The sequence below is a fragment of the Patiria miniata genome, unplaced genomic scaffold (assembly GCF_015706575.1).
Source record: "Patiria miniata isolate m_02_andy unplaced genomic scaffold, ASM1570657v1 HiC_scaffold_26, whole genome shotgun sequence".
NCBI lineage: Eukaryota > Metazoa > Echinodermata > Asteroidea > Valvatida > Asterinidae > Patiria > Patiria miniata.
In genome coordinates, this window is record NW_024037065.1 from 1,317,034 (window position 1) to 1,334,469 (window position 17,436).

General features: G+C 45.9%; 1 protein-coding gene and 1 long non-coding RNA gene across 2 annotated transcripts; one reads left to right on the forward strand and one right to left on the reverse strand.

The window, feature by feature from the left end:
• Positions 1 to 3,797: 3,797 nt before the first annotated feature.
• LOC119733694 (uncharacterized protein K02A2.6-like) lies at positions 3,798 to 7,658 on the reverse strand. Its single transcript, XM_038207082.1, has one exon. It carries the CDS (start codon positions 7,656 to 7,658, stop codon positions 3,798 to 3,800), a length of 3,861 nt encoding a protein of 1,286 aa, XP_038063010.1.
• Positions 7,659 to 15,233: 7,575 nt separating this feature from the next.
• Positions 15,234 to 17,097, forward strand: LOC119734129. Its single transcript, XR_005272046.1, has 3 exons — positions 15,234 to 15,486; positions 16,688 to 16,831; positions 17,022 to 17,097. It is a non-coding gene; the product is annotated as an uncharacterized LOC119734129 (long non-coding RNA).
• Positions 17,098 to 17,436: the final 339 nt, after the last annotated feature.

Sequence of the window (17,436 nt, forward strand, 5' to 3'; positions counted from 1 at the left end):
ACTCTCAGCCGATCAAAATTATTGTTACTCTCAGCCAGCTGCTCTTTCAATTTTCGGTTTTCCTCTAACAATCGCTGTAATTCCGTTTGTGTGGAATTCATGGAGTTGCTATCCAAGTCAGTTTGGCAGGCCTCTTCGGGAGTGGACTGTTGTCGTTTGGGGGTCTTGGGAACTGAATGAAGCTGGAGAAGAGCCTCGGCGGCATCCAATTTGGACTTCTGTCCCTGACTGTAGCAGCGTCTTTGGTACCTCTCCAAGTCTCGAGTGGCAGTTGCACCATCTATGTTGCTGTGACCAAGCTTGACAGTTGGTGCCCAGTCTGGATTGGTATTATCATACAATGCAGAGGGCTTTCCTACAGGGAATAAAATACAAAATAAGTTAACAAATTGTTCATTCAAATAACATTATAGTGGGTGGACCCCTATTGATCACAAAAAAAGGGTTGGTTCCATAATCCTTTGTTTTTTACTCCCAACTGCACATACGTAACAATGCGCCTTGTTTTTCTTTCGTGACCTTTGACAATGCATGTGCTACTACGTTCACACACAGGCTTTTTGTGTGCATCTCATCTAGGCACTTGCGTCAAGCAGGTCTGATATCGCGCACTCTGCATGTGTCCTGCACTGCTCCCTGTAGGATGCCATCTTGATGTTAATCACCGTTGTCAGGCATTGTGGGTATTGTCAAAGGTCACGACAGAAAAGCAATGTGAGCAGTTAGGGGTTACGTATGCGGTTACAAAAAGGGCTAATGTACAAGAAATTGGCAGAGAAAATGAGCGTTGATTTCCATATAATATCCATTATCCAAGCACTATCTCAGAATCTCAGAATGTTGACTGGACATCGCCGCTAGGCATTATCATCCAACTATGGATTTACAATCTTGTTAAAGTGCAGGCTTGATGAAAAAAAAAAAAATAGCGAGGAAAAATATTGGAAATAATTCCATACCCAGCCACTTCCATGCACAAAACCTACACTTACGGGACTGCCAATGTTTCCTAAGAAAATCTGGCGAAAATCTGAGCGCGGTTTGCTCACAGTCACAGGTACACTTAAACTTTAAATTTGTGTCAAAATCCCCATCCTGGGGCATGAAAAACATAACGAAAACCCCAAATAAGGGTCGGGATAGTTCCATTAGGTGGAGAGGGCCAGGGGAACATTAAGTCCATGGAGTACGACAGAATAAAAGATTTTTCATAAATTTCAAAGAAAAACTTAAAATTTTCTCACTCCTGTAACTGTAGTGTGATATTAATAATATTATTTAAATAATCATTTTAGGAAAGAATTCCATATACAGACGACTCCTCAGACCTTCTGCACAAACTGTATGGGCCATGACAGAAAAAAGTCAAGGTGTTTTCTGACAAAAAATCTTGATTCAGTTTTCCCTCCTAAATTTGCGTTTCTTCATCAGATTTACAACTTTGGGTACTTAATTTCAAGTCATATTTAGGAAAAATAAGAGGAGTCTGTATAGGGAATTCCTTTTACTCAAATAACTCACCGCTTGTAAAATGGTCCGAGCAGACCCGTACATACGGCAAGTTGCTCTCTTTAATGTCTCGGGCGATTAGCGACAGCCATTTAGCGCGTCTGCTCTGGGAGAGTTCCAGAGTGGCAGCTCCTTCTCGGGTCAAAACGGCGGACAGCCGAAAAAAATTTTTTTTTGTCCCGATCCCCCCTGTTGCTGCAGCCAATAATTGTGCAAAAATTCACCATTTCGATGTCTTACACTGCTTGGAAAAATAGAAAATGTCGAAACAGCAACCAACTGACAAAAGTGTGTTATGCTGCGCTACGCTACCGTCACGTACGTATGTGGGTACGGGTACTTGTGAGCGTTTTGTTGTTGTTATGTTGTAATCCAACATGGCCGACCAACAAAACAATGACGTCACCCTCGCGCCCCTTATAGCAATACACGCCACAGCGAGAGCACACTCAACTCACGTTCGTACAGCTCGCTGCCACTTCCCAGAAAACTCCGCGCGTACGTACGTAGCAATCTACTTACGCGCATACATAGCACATGCACTAAACCATTATGATGTACTAAACATATGGGGCTTTGTTAACCAATCGCGTGCGTGCATACACGCACACCCTGACTGCTAAGCCACGCCCAGTCACGGGCGTACTATTATACAGTTCATTCATAAGATAAGAATACACTAACATGAACAAGGGCATAAAAACTACACTTCCCGTCACATGGGCCCGACCAATGGCAGAGATTGTCCCCAACTCTAAGCCATAAATAAAAATAAAAGGAAAGTGTGACTAAATCTTAACTTCTTCTTTAAATTACAATATAAAACTTAAAGCTTAACTTTTTCTTTAAATTATAATATAAAACATAAGGGGGGGGGCAGATTTCAAAGCTCATTAAATATTCACAAGCTCTTTTACACCGGATAAGGGCACTTGCCTTACATGTACTCTACATGTACAGGAACACCAAAGTTTGCTGCTAATTAAATATTCACAAGATTTAACAGGGATTGATCGTACACAATTTTCCTTAAATTCAGCTCATTAAAAATTCACAAGAAATTTTACAGATTATTTCCATTGATTTTACAACGATTAAAATATAAATGCTCTGAAATAATTTTTCGCTTGATCACCTGCTGGAATGTTAAGATAATTCTGAAATAATGAAATACACACTAAATATGATGTAAGATTTTCTCAACTCGAATTTTACATGATTTGACTAGGATAATTTTCAGAGTCTTAGCTACGAATTTTTCAATTTTTAATATTTACACAATTTGTTTTTACGAGGAATCACCCAGTGCAAAATTAGGCGTTTTACAAGATCTACGAAATTGTTAATTAGGATTTTTGTTTTATATAATATAAAGATTTCTTTACATCAGCAGAATTTGTAAGATTTTCTATATGATTTCAAGACTGATTCTATTATTATTTTTTTCTCTCTCTCTTTTTACCGACAATAAACCTTAACTTTATAAAACTGTTTGGAAAACTTTGAACTGTTCAACACTTTGGAAACCTTAAGAAAACTTGGTTAATCAGAATAATGAAACAAAAACCTAAACTTGAACGCGTCATCCTGCTTACTTTCCGGTTGGCTTTCCCTCATCATTGACCTCTATCTGCTTCGTGTAGACGCTGTTATGTTCGTCCGTCTTGACCACTTTCCCATCGAGAAAAACCTGCATGCAGGTGTACTCTCGGACGGTAGCTGTGCGCCTTCTTTTCTTCGGAGGATCCTCCCTTTTCTGAGTGGGGAGCATCTCCTCTTCCTCCTGGAATGAAGACTGTGATGCTTGTTAGGTTACTGGTTTAAGGTTGATAAGAATTGACTAGATTGCGGAGACTCACCATTTGGGGTTCACCATGCGGGCCGCCATGTTTGCATATGTTTTATTCATGAGTGCGTGTACTTACAGAACGTACAGTTCATGTCATGGAACGTACAGTCCGAAGGCCTGTTATAACATCTCCCCTTTTTCTAAAAGAAACAAACTGGTTAATAAACAACAATGTGAATATAAATTCCAAGAACTGGAATCAATTGAAAAGTTCAAATCCTTGAGTTGAGAGATTTGAGAGTCTCTGTGACTAAAATAAAGTTGCTAGTGTTCAGCTTAATGTTCAGATGAGATGAGGTTTCTTGCAGATCTAACACGTTACAGTTCTATGTCCAATAAAAGTTGATTACTGTAATTTCGCGTCTCAGTGTTGATTCTGATTCATTTGGTGCTTATCTAAATGCTAGTTTGTTCTCTTTTGATTAAGTGTGTGACTGGTCTAGTTTTGAGACACAATGTAGTCCTTGTGCCAAACTGGTGGACGGGTAACTCGAGTGGGTCGAGATTCAGCTGGTTGAGGATCCTTGGTCTCCTTGCATGATGTTTGGATGTCAAGAACTGGATCCAGGGATGGTTTGGGAAGAAGAAAGATATGACGTCTGTTTCGACGGTACTCAGTGCCGTTGATGTTGATGATGTAGGACCGTGGAGTCCCAGCCTGACGTACAACTTCACCTTCTGGGCTCAGCTGTCCTTTGGTTCGGATCTTAACCTTGTCTCCAGGCATCAAATCATCCAGCTGTCTTGCACCGTGTCGCTTGTTGAAGGTTTGTCCGCTTTTCTGTTTGTTCATGTTGTCTGTAGCCTTCAGCTTGTTGTGATCTACCTTCTTAGGCTGCAGATAACGAGGCAGGATTGGAAGTGTGGTGCGAATCTCCCTTCCCATTAGGAGACTGGCTGGACTCTGGCCAAGGCTAGGCAGAGGAGTGGACCGGTACAGCATCAAGGCGCGGACTGGATCGTCTTGGCTTAACAGTCTCTTGGCAATGTGTACAGCTTTCTCTGCTTGTCCGTTGGCCTGTGGGTAATAGGGACTGGAGGTGATGTGTTGGAAGTTGTACTCACGAGCGAATTGGTCAAATTCACCCAAAAACTGTGGACCATTGTCAGTCACCACCACTTCGGGAATACCATATCTAGCAAATGTTGCCTTGATGAAGTTTATCACAGATTTGGCTGTTGTCGAGTGGAGGTGATGTAGCTCTATCCATCGGGAATAGTAGTCTACCAGCACAAGGTACATCTTCCCCTTCACCTCGGCTAGGTCGCAGGCAATTTGCTGCCATGGTCTCTGTGGGAGTGGCGTGGACATGAGTGGTTCGGCGCGTTGCGATGGTTGCATATCCTGGCAATGCGGGCAAGACTGGACATACTGGGCTATGTCAGTGCTCATACCAGGCCACCACAAGGCTTGATTGGCTCGAAGTCGGCTTTTTGAGACGCCTTGATGACCCTCATGGATTCTCTGCAACATTTGTTGTCTCAGGCTCTGTGGAATCACAATGCGGTCACCATATGTGAGGATACCACCGACTAGGCTGATCTTGTCTTGGTCATCCCAGAACCGTTTCAACTCTGGGTCGACATCCTTCTGGTACTTAGGCCATCCATCTTTGACGTGAGTGATGACTGCACTCAGGGTACGGTCGTGACTGGTTTCTAAGGCTATTTCGACCAGCTTTGCATCAGATGCTGGCCACTGGGTTGTGATCAAGTGGACATGTGCTTCGATCTCGCCTTCAAGATCTTCATCTGGTTCGGCCACTTTATCTCGCTGGAGAGGAGCTCGCGAAAGTGCATCGGCCACAACCAGGTCCTTACCAGGGGTGTACTCTGCTTCGCAGTTGTATCTCATCAGCCTCATCAGCAGTCGTTGGCATCGGAGAGGGGCATCACATAAGTCCTTTTTGTTGATTAGGGACACTAGGGGTTTGTGGTCTGTCTGGAGCGTCACTCGTAGACCGCGGAGATAGACGAAGAAACGCTCACATGACCATACCGCAGCCAGTAGCTCCTTCTCGATCTGTGCATATCGTTGTTCAGCACGTGTCAGGCTTCGGTAACAATATGCTACTGGTCTCCAGGACTCATCTTCCTGCTTCTGAAGGATGTAACCACCAATGCCGTAACTGCTGGCATCAGCACTGACCATTGTTGGCTTTGTTGGGTCATAGTATGCAAGCGTCGGGGCTGTAGTTAGCAGTGTCTTGAGGTGTCTGAAAGCACTGCGTTGTGCTGGACCCCAAGTCCACTCTGTGTCGCCTTTCATCAGAGCATTAATCGGTGCTGCCACTGTAGCTGCATGGGGTATGAAACGAGAAAGCCAATTCACCATCCCCATCAGTCGTTTGACTTCCTCCTTCGTCGTAGGCGGCGACATCTGGAGGATTGCATCAAGTTTAGCAGGATCAGGGTGAATTCCATGCTTATCGAGACGATGGCCAAGGAAGTGCACCTGCTCTTGCGCAATTTTGCACTTGTCCTTATTAAGCTTCAGCCCAGCTCCTTGTAGAATTTGCAGTACATGACGGAGACGTGCGTCATGTTCCTCTGGTGTCGCACCCGTGACAAGAACATCATCCATGTAGACGACAACTCCTGGTAGATTGACCAGCAGATCACTCATGATTCTCTGGTACAGCTCAGGTGCCGATGTGATGCCAAATGGCAGGCGATTGAAGCAGAATCTACCAAATGGTGTGATGAATGTGGTTAACTTCTGGCTGTCAGGGTGGAGCGGAATTTGCCAAAAACCATGCTTGGCATCGAGGACAGAAAATAACTGGGCACCGGCAATTTTACCCAGGACCTCTTCCAAGGTAGGTATGCTAAACTGCTCCCTGGCCACGGCTTTGTTCAGCATTCGTAGGTCAACACAGACTCTGATGTTTCCATTTTTCTTTGGAGCGATCACGATCGGGGCGCACCAATCAGTTGGTTCTGTGATGCGCGTGACGATTCCTTGTTTCTCCATTTTGTCTAGCTCTGCCTTGAGTTGGGGGTGCAAGGGCAGTGGGATTCGACGAGGGGCATGGACACAGTGCGGTGTAGCGTTTTCTGTCAGCTTTATCTTGACTGGTGGGCCTTTTAGGCATCCGGTTCCCTCATAAACATCATCATCATTTATCATGGTGTACACACGCTGCACCAGGTTAAGGGAAACACAGGCATGTTTTCCCAGAACTGGCTCACCATCACCAATGATAAGAAAAGTCAGGATATGGTACTTGCCCTTGACTTCACATGATAGGCGTTTCTGTCCTCTTGGCTGGACTTTTCCGCCGAAGAAACCGCACAGACGGGTTGTAGTTGTAGACTGCAGGGTCGGGTTGTGGAGCTTCAGGGTGTGGTAAACATGAAGTGGCAGTATGTTTACCTCGGACCCAGTGTCAAGCAAGAAGTTGATGGGCTTTTTCTCAACAAGGATGGTCTGGTGCCAGGAAGTGTGTGATGGGGCACTTTTACTGGATACGGAGCCTACAAAGAACTCAGTCTCATCATCAGATGAAGTCGGTGCCATCACAGCTCGCGTGTGTTTAGGTTTGGATCGGCAAACCCGGCTGAAATGTCCAGTTTTGTGACAGGACTTGCACTTCTGGCCTCTAGCAGGGCATGTAGCATGACTTGGGTCGTATCCGCAATTGGGACACCTGGCCTGGTGGGTGTTGGGTTTGGTCGATCGATTGTGGGGCATCTTCTGTCGAGGTTTGGGGTGCATCGCGTGAACAGCCGCCGTATTGTGTGCTCCTTTAATTTCACGGAGATCTTTGGTGGCTGTCTCTAGAGTTTTTGCAACATCCAGGGCTTTCTGGAAAGTGAGGCTATCCTTAGTCAGAAGATGTTTCTGAACATACTCACTTCGGAGGCCACAGATCAGGCGATCACGCAAGGCGTCATCGAGAAATGTCCCAAACTGGCAGGGGCTGGCAAGATCGCGTAGTGCAACAGCATACTGAGCGATGGACTCATCCATGTGTTGTTCGCGTTTGTAAAATCGGAAACGCTCTGCTACAACTAGACGCTTTGGGCCGTAGTGTGATACAAGCATATCACAGAGTTCTTTGAAGCTCTTTGCAGACACTGGAGTTGGTTCAGCTAAGCTTTTTACAGTCTTGTAGACAGTAGCACCAACTGCACTCAACAGAACTGCCGATTGTTTCGCCGCAGGGATGTCATTTGCAACAAAATAGAGGTTAAGACGCTCGATGTAGTTGCGAATGTCTTCAACTTGGTCGTACTGGTCGAGACGGCCAATTAACGGAGCGCTGGATACCGCCCCCAACGATGTAGACTGCGTCATTGCGATGTCTACGTGTTCCCGTGCGTGCGTGAAACTCACAACAATTCGTTCGAAAGTTGTAGCGTAAATGTCACTTTTTCATGCGAAAAGTGGAATGCAAAATGACGGTTATTTTATACTGTATCAACCACTGCTGCCACCATGTTAGGTTACTGGTTTAAGGTTGATAAGAATTGACTAGATTGCGGAGACTCACCATTTGGGGTTCACCATGCGGGCCGCCATGTTTGCACATGTTTTATTCATGAGTGCGTGTACTTACAGAACGTACAGTTCATGTCATGGAACGTACAGTCCGAAGGCCTGTTATAACAATGCTGAGGATGGGGACGTGGCCTCGGCCGCTCTCACCATCTGCATCATCCCCTTCGGCTTGCCTCCCAAGGGGCGAAAAGGGGGGACAACCAACTTTGGCGAGGTTGACACTTTCGGGGATTCTTGGATTGGTGAGGCTGACAGAGACAATGCATCGACGACTGGCGTGACCCCACTTGGCACTGCTGCCGGTGGCAACCCAGCACTGGACGACGTACCCGGACCTGCTGCACGGCTCTCTGCGACCTTTGTCACCGTACTGACGCTCCAAAACTCTGGTGCCTGGGAAGGACCAGCTGCACCCTTCACCACACCCCTTTGGTGTACCGTCTCCATGTGATGCTGGAGGATATCCACCTGACCTGCAACGTAATCGCACCTGCTACACATCAAGGTGTTCGTCGACGGCCCATGGATGTCTCTGATATGGCGCCATAGGCTTGCCCGGTGCAGGTACCAACTGGTACACTCACGGCACTTGTATCGCCTCGGCTCACCCTTTGTCATGCTTGGACTCAATTTCCTTCAACTCCTGAAAAACACAAAGGAAAGAAGAATTCAAAATATATACACCACAACTTAGTTTCGACCTCACCCCGAAAACACTTATGGAATCAAAGCCACACCTATTATCTTAGCGAAACCGCAGGGGTAACCTATGTGACCGCTTAGATACCGTCTGGGCGGTGACATGTCTTGCCTCTCGGGCAGACTGACTCTACCGTCTGGAACTGGTTCCTCTGTGATGGCCTCATCCACCACAGGGTACTCATCTACCAACTCCTCAACTGAACCTTGGTCATACTGACCCTCCGTCACCATGGGGAGGTTTTGTGTCACCTCGTCCCTTGATGGACAATCCCAAGATTCGATGGCCTCACCGACATATGGTTTGAGTCGGTCCACATAGACAACCTTTGGTTTGCTACCACGCTTAAGCTGTATTCGAACCGTCACATCTGACAACCTCTTAAGAATCAGCCATGGTCCTTCCCACCTAAGTTGTAATTTGGGGGACATGTGCTTTTCTTTGCAGGGTTGTGCAGCCACACAAATTGCCCCTCCTTCAACCCATGCTCAGATGCTCTCCTGTCAAAGTTCTTCTTTTGCCTCCGGGCACTTTTCCCGAGGCACTCCCTAGCCCTTTTATGGGCCTCCTGCATATCACTTCGCAACCTTTCGGCGAAGTCCGCAGTCACCTCCTCCTCAACCTCAGGACACCCTGTCACCAGATCCACTGGGACATTCACCTCTCTCCCCAACATCATCATGTTGTGGGAATCCCCAATCGAGTCTTGCGGCGTGCACCTGTAAGCGAAGGTGGCAAAGGGGAGGAACTCACCCCAGTCTTTCTGCCTTCGCCCAGGGTCAATCAGCACCGCCACGATGTTGACCAAGGTTTTATTAAACCTCTCAACCATGCCGTCCGATTTCGGATTATAGGCGGTTGTCCGAGTCTTCGATATGCCGCGGATTTGGTACATTTTACTGAACACCTCTGATTCAAAGTTTGTGCCCTGATCAGAGTGAAGCTCTTGGGGCAACCCAAATCGACAGACAAACTCAGTCACCAATGTGTGCGCTACTGTAACTGCAGTAGCATCAGGAAGCAGAAATGCTTCCATCCACTTAGTGCAGTAGTCGCCAACCACCATCACCCAACAATTACCATTGTCCGTGACGGGCAATGGCCCGAGCAAGTCTTTTGCTACTCGCTCCATCGGAACACCAACTCGATACTGCTGTAGGGGCGCAACCCTCTTCTTTGCAGCCGACTTTCTCCTGGCACAGATATTGCAGCCCCGGAGAATGATCGCACATCCGCAGACATGCCTGGCCAGAAGTACCTGGCTTTGACTTTGGCCAGAGTTTTGCTAACCCCCACGGGACCACTAAGTTGCCCACCGTGCAACTCAGACAGAATTTCCTTTGATGGCAACACCAACAGCCATCGGATGGACTTCCCGTCGTCGGAGTCCCATCGCCTATGTAGAACTCCTTCCTGGACCTCTAACTGGTCCCACTGTGACCAATAGGTCTTACAGGCTGCCGACAAGTACGAGACCGTCCTCCACTCAGGACGACTATCGCCGTCCTCCTTCATCTTCATGAGCCAGCTCATGGTGTCATCCTGTGACTGTGCTTCCTTTAAAGCACTTCGAGACAGGGTTGGTTGGGCAGCTACACCCCTAACCAAAAACTCACTCCCCTGAGGCTGAACCTCGGGTACTACACCAATTGCCTCGTTGACCATCTCCTCCCGGCCGCACTGTTAGCATTGCCGCCTCGACAACCCATCAGCATTACCATGCTTCTTGCCGCTTCTGTGCTCAACCACTAAGTCGTACTGGGACAGGACTTCCATCCACCTCGCCAGCTGACCCTCGGGTTTTTTTAAATTAAGTACCCACCGCAATGCGGCATGGTCAGTTGTGACCTGCGGCCGTACAAGTATTGTTTGAAATACTTCAAGTACACAACCACAGCCAACAACTCTTTACGAGTGACAGTAATTTCGCTCAGGTTTGCTGAGCTTCCGGCTCGCATACGCAAGCAGTTTTTCGTCACCACCCTGGACCTGCGACAACACCGCCCCGATACCTTCACCGCTGGCATCAGTGTCCAAGATAAAGTCGCCCTCGGGCATTGGGTATGACAGAACTGGGGCGGCCTGAAGCCTGCCCTTCAGCTCGTCAAATGCCTCCTGACAACTCTCAGTCCACACAAACTCTCTGGATTTCTCGGTCAAGGCATGAAGTGGACTTGCCACTTCTGCAAACCCCTTTATGAACTTCCGGTAGTACGATGCGAGGCCCAAAAAGCTTCTAACATCTCGTACATACCTCGGGACCGGCCAATTCGCCACTGCCTCAATCTTCTGAGGATCCGTGGCTACCCCTTCTGAGGACACGATGTGCCCAAGGTAAGTCACTGACATCTGAAACAAATGACACTTGCTGGGCTTGAGTTTGAGCCCAGCGTCTCTAAGCCTCCCCAACACAACTCGGAGACGTTCTAGGGTCTCCGTCACCGATCGACCAAACACGATGATGTCATCCAAATAAATCAGTAGGATTTCTCATTGCAAGCCGGCCATGACCTTTTCCATGAGCCGCTCAAATGTTGCCGGGGCATTGCACAGCCCAAAAGGCATGCATTTCCACCGGTACAACCCGCTTCTCACTACAAATGTCGACTATTGGCTGGCGTCCTCATCCAGAGCGACTTGCCAGTACCCCGACGCCAAGTCAAGTGTACAAAACCACTTCGCCCCACTCAACGCATCGAATGTTTCATCAATGCGCGGCACAGGATCCTTGATGGTCACCGAATTCAACTTTCTATAATCAATACAGAAGCGTTTTGTACCATCCTTTTTGTCAACCAAAACAATATTTGCCGCCCATGGACTGTCGGACGGTTCAATCACCCCCCCTCTTTTCCAAATCACCGACTTGTCTCTTGATTTCCTCCTGACGGCAATACGGATGACGCCTCATCCGTTCTCTCACCGGTTTAGCATCACCAGTGCTTATGTGATGCTGGACCACGTCTGTGCGACCAATGTCGTGGTCACCCTTAGACAATACATCCTGAAAGTCAACTAAACATTTCCGGACATCCTCATGGTGCATAGCCTCTACCTTGGCTGTACCCCTCTCAAACAAATCTTGCAAGTGCTGGGGTAATTCCTCACAAGCATTCGCCACCACATCCAACTCACCATGAATTGAACCAACCTCTACCTGGGAGATCGTTCCCGCTGTCGTCCCCTCACGTGCAACCCTTTTCTCCCTTCCGGGATTGAAGACCCGCAACAGAATAACCTCTGCTTTAGTCTCAACCAGAGATCTGGCCAAAACCAAACCCTTCTTAGCTAGGTCCCCGCCACCTTCCATTGGTTCCACCATTGCTGGCCCGACCAAGTCGGCACCCTTCCGGGCAATTATACCTGGGACCATGGCCTCATGACCGGCACCGTTTGTGCACCTGATTCGCTCACCATTGAGCCTCCACTCTCTTGACTGGAAGTCTATGTTTCCACCTGTTGGCACGAGAAAGTCCATGCCCAGGATGCCACTATACTTCATTTCGGTAAACACCGCCCTTACTTGGTGCGTGGTTCGACCAACTTGCACCTCCACCCAAGCTATGCCAAGCACGGGCAATCGACTTGCTTCACCTGGACCTCCTCCGTCTCTAAGACGGGCCTCTTCTCCTTTGGAATTTGATAGTACACAGTACTACTTATCAAGGTGTCGGTAGACCCCGTGTCAATCAAAAACAAACACTTGGTCCCTCTCACCATTCCATCAACAAATAAACCATAACGAGGGCCGCGACTTGGGTTGGGCAGAGTTATTACTCGTTGCCCATCCCCATGCTTTGACCTCTTTTCTCTACTACCACCCTCGCTGTCACTCTGTTGTCTTTTGGACCCTTTTGTCCACTCAGCCTTCCCGCGGGTCCTACGGGGGGCTGACTGCCGTTTCCCTGTTGTGGATGTCTCTGACACCCCCGGGCGAAATGCCCTATCTCACCACACCTGAAGCACTTCGGGGTACTGGGCTTGTTCGTTTTGGGGGGCATGCCCTGAACCTGACCCTGACCCTTAATCTGAGTCGACAACGACTTTACCAATTCAGCCACAGACTTCAATGCCTGGGCCTGTTCACCGATACTTTTCTCTAAAGTCTCAAACCTCTTCTCTGTTCCGGAGTCAACAGCCCTCGCCAGCTTGGCGGGCTTCCGGTCAAACAACCTTTGCTGTTCGACCTTATCAAAGTTCTCTGTCTCTAGGGCAGCCTGGACCGCTTCATCCAAAGTTTTTGGACGAGCCTCCCTCCCTGACTGAATGACAATCAACGGCGTCTATGAAGTGGTTCTTAGCCAACCTCTCCCGAGCATTCTCCTGCAACTCAGGGTATGCTCGTGCTGTTAACTCGTTTATCGCTTTCCCTAATTCCTGCAAGCCCTCCTTTGGCTTTTGGCGTCGATGTCTCAATTCTACAAGATAATTTTCACTCTGTCGGGCTGACCCAAACCTGCGCTCTAGCAGCTTAACAAGTGCACTGTACTTGTACTTGTGGCCTGAGTCACCCAACAACCGTAGAGCGTCTCCCTGCAAGCTTGCGGCTAACCACCTCGTAGCCTGCTCCTCGCTCCACATATTCACCTCACGACATGACTCAAAATGGCGGAAGTACTCCTTCCAGAGTACCTTCCCACTGTACCGATCAGGGGTTATGTTTGGCCTGCGATTTGGTCGCTCCAAACTACCCATCTGACCCACACCACCATGAACCCATGCCTCTCTTTTCAGTGGCCACGGACCCACTGACGAGATGTCAACTTGAGCTGAACTGTTGTTCTTTGCCTCGACTGGTCGAGTCGCGAAACTCAACAGTTCACTATGTACCTGTTTAGGGGTACACAATTCCTTTTCTTCAACGAACGGGTTGGTACTCACCCTACCCCGTCCCACACCAACCTCAGGCGTGAACGACAACAGATCCCCATTAGGACCCTCCGTCTCCCTTGAAATAGGCGTCGACTGCGCTCGGGGGAACTTTGTCCTTTCTGAGGTGTACTTTCAATAAAGCTCACCCCCTCCCCACTTTAGGGGCCAACTCAGGCACCACACCGGCACCTGACTCTCTCCCCATTGCTCCAGTGACATACCCAGATGTCTCTTCGGGCAACCTAAACTCAACATCGGAATCAACACGACGGCGCACACGCCCACTTTCGTCGTGCATACCCCCGTTTCCTCCATTTGGGGAATCACCCGACTGCAAGTCCATGGCAGCTAGCGCCAACTTCTTTTCAGTGAGGTCCTTTTCCCACTGCAGTATTTGGTTTTCCATCTGCAGTCGTTGCACCTTGACCTCAGCACTCGAGGTGCCAATTCGACCTTTCGAGCCTGGATCGCTCATCTCAACCCCAAAATCACCACCGAAATCAACAACACGTGAAGACCAATTGTGCAATTCTATTAGACAACAGAAAAGTCACCTTAATCAATTCCAATCCCACTTCTGACACCATTTGTGGCGGGACTGTTCCCGAACTAAGTTATTCCTCGGACCAGGGACTAGACAAAGCAGTCTAAAGGCTAAGGATGCCTGATCGTTTTGGGTGGAAATCTACCGCCGCAGGAATTGATCACTAAACCTTCTGTTAATTAGGCAATAACCCAGCTAACACATCACGTTGCCACAACGTTGTGCAAAGTTGTGAAAATGTTGTCATTTGGTAACGTGTCACGATGACATTCAAGCAACGTTGACACAACGTTTGACTGTATAATTGTTGGTTGTAAAAATGTTGTATATCGGTAATTTGTACAACGTTGTACGAAAGTCATCATATGACATTGTATTGACGTTGTATGGTGGTCGTTTCACAATCGTTGTAATAAAGTAATAAATATGACGTTGTGGTTACGTTGAATGTAGGTGTTTTCATGACGTTGTTTTTAAGTTGTCAATGTTACGTTGTCAGAACGTTGTAATTTAGAATGTTTACAACGTTGCTGTGAGGTTATAATCATGACGTTGAGTTAACGTTCCATCTACGTTATTTTATAACGTTTTTTTCAGTTGTGAAAATCACATTGACACGACGTTGTAGTTTGGTATTTCAAAACGTTGCTGTGATGTAATAATCATGCCGTTGTTGTAACATTGTATGTGGGTACTTTCACAACGTTGATGGTATGTTGTCAATCTCACGTTGTCATGACGTTGTAGATAAAAATTTACACCACGTTGCTGTGTTCATGACATTATGATGACGTTGCATAAATGTCTCATCATAATGTCGTTGTTAAGTTGTAAATATCATGTTGTCGTGACATTGCAGTTTGGTATTTTCACAGCGTTGCTGCTATGTTGTGAACCTCACGTTGCTGTAACGTTTTATAAAGGTGTTTTGACACTGAATTTAAGTTGTAATTATGCTGTGGGTTATGATCCATGCTTTTGTGGTATTGACAAAAACATTGCGATTACGATTTACTGAATGTGAAGTGAACATAATGTTTTAATTAATGATGTTTTATTTGATAATAATTAACATTTGGGTGCCGCCTTGCATTAATAATGTAACTCATGAAATTTCGAACATCATCATGTTTGTTTTGTCGTAGTAGGAATATAATGTTTCCATATATTTTTCTAATGGTCTAAGATGGATGAGATCGTGGACAAAGCGCGACTGTTTCCCGCTCATATTCATTGTTGTATATTCAATGTATATATTTATTGCACACACCAACGTAACTTGAAATATGATTCCTGTTCTCAAAGAAAATATTACCATGGCGCATGCGCGTCAGCAGAAATTCCACGTCCAGACCGCGTGATAGCTTATTTGAATCGCTCTGCTCAGTCGAGTCAGCGATCTAGCAGCAGCAGCTCACTAGTATAACGGTCGCCGACTCGCCGTCCAGTTGATGTGAATTAGCCATGGTCACCAAGCAAGTTATTTTCACTACAGCATTTCTTAGAAGGTAGGAATGACATTTTCTGTATCTTGGCTTCATTCTTGTGTCGAACACATTGTCTAAAAATCTGAAGAAATTGGATCAAATTAAAGTAAAACAACTTTTCGAACAAAGTCGCTGTAAAAAAATGAAGATTTTCCTATGCCTATCATCTTGTTTTTTTTTTATAAATGTTGAAAATGTTCTTCAGACTCGATCAGAATAAATGTAGATTAATTAAGAGTGAAAATATGTGCCTCAATTGAGATTGGAGGCCCGTCAATGCGAACAGTTTTGGAGGATCATACACTGAAAGAAACGTTCAAGTCATCTGGTTTTCAATTTAATAATACAATCTTGGTAATATTCCAAGGAAATAATATACATGTGGATCAGATTTACTCGAATTCATGTGAGACATGTTAGACCTTTTTAACAACACTTTAGGTTGGAAAGTGATTTGTTCGATAGTTATAATTTTAGATAAAACAGATATTGTTTTAGCAAATGGCAAAATGTTGGAAGTGTATACATTATATCGAGAAGACTTTTGATTTGTGTACTATAGTATAGGCTTATGTTTGTATTTTTTTTCAAATTGATGAATTAATCAAACTGTAACAATATTGTATTGAGATACCCATGATACCCGAGCCAACAACCGTGAAATTGTTACCTGGGGTATCTCTTAATTTATAGATCTGATTTGATTTTCTCTCAACTAAAACTAGCGCAAATTTAAGCATAAACAGTCCGTTATAAAATTCCCGCTCAAAGACACAGTGTACGGTTGTAATACTAATAGCAACGCGCATTAGCATTTCAGTCCCAAGGGTCAGGCCTAAAGTTCACGTACCAGGACTGTACACGTATAAACGGTCATCTGGCTTTCGTTGGCTTGTACATAACAAGTGTATACAGTTTCAATCCGGGCTTTCGGGCTGTATAGCTCCCAGGGTTTGGCGTGATTTTTGGGAGTTTGACCAAAGTGTATGGAGTAGGGTTCAGGGCCAGGTCAGCACTGTTACAAGATCAATGAAAAATACGCGAACTATAAAAGCCTTTTCTAAAACTATAGGGTCATTTGTAGACTAGTTTTTGTGTGTGAAAAATAAGACATTATTTGGGTTGAAGAGCACGGGGACATCATATTTATACTGTGTTCAAACGTTATTAGTTTTACATATTACTCAACCTTAACATTAACAAACATCGTTACTTTCTCCAGGTAGGCAGTACACAGGTTTGCTATACGTGAGTGCACTGGCTGCTGGATGTGGCATGTTTTAACTTTTAACTTCAGCAGTCTTCGAGGGAAGAAGTTTCTAATTATTTTGAAGACCAACCCATACATCTCTTCAAGGTTGTTGCTGTAAGTAATTCAACATACATGACCTTTTTATACATGTATCTCTGTAAGATGGTGAAATTAACTTTTAATGTGTTGAAAATACACCTTGGTCGAAATAGACGATCGAATTGATGTTTCCTTTAAAAATGTCGGTAGTTTCTCGTGTACATTTTGATATAGCATTAAATTCATGGTTTCTATCATTTATTAGGGGCCTGCATGACAACTCGTCGAGTAGCAGAGGCCAAGGCGAGGGGAGGACATAGCTTCATTCTGGAAGTTTGCCCCAATAACAAGCCCGGAGGGACAAGATTCAGGGTAATATTAATTACGCCAAATTACTGTGAACAGTATTTAAGTTGCCTGTAAAATTAACAAGTAGGCCTGGGCCTACAGAGTAAGAAAACAACTCTTTTATATAAGGCAAAGTTATCTTAATGTCGACTTCACACTAATGGCTGAAGACAACAGTGTAATATCTATCCAAGATATACAAACTTGTACACTGGAAGTTGTTTGCAGATAGTGTACTCTTTACCAGAATTGCCTTTGAAGCATTAATCGCAGTACGCTTGCGGAACACAAAAATGAAATGTCAGTACATTTTGTTTACCTTCTCATGCACA

Bases quoted from the DNA above. Each gene is read 5' to 3' on its own strand.
- LOC119733694 (XM_038207082.1), bottom strand. From the start codon at position 7,658: ATGACGCAGTCTACATCGTTGGGGGCGGTATCCAGCGCTCCGTTAATT.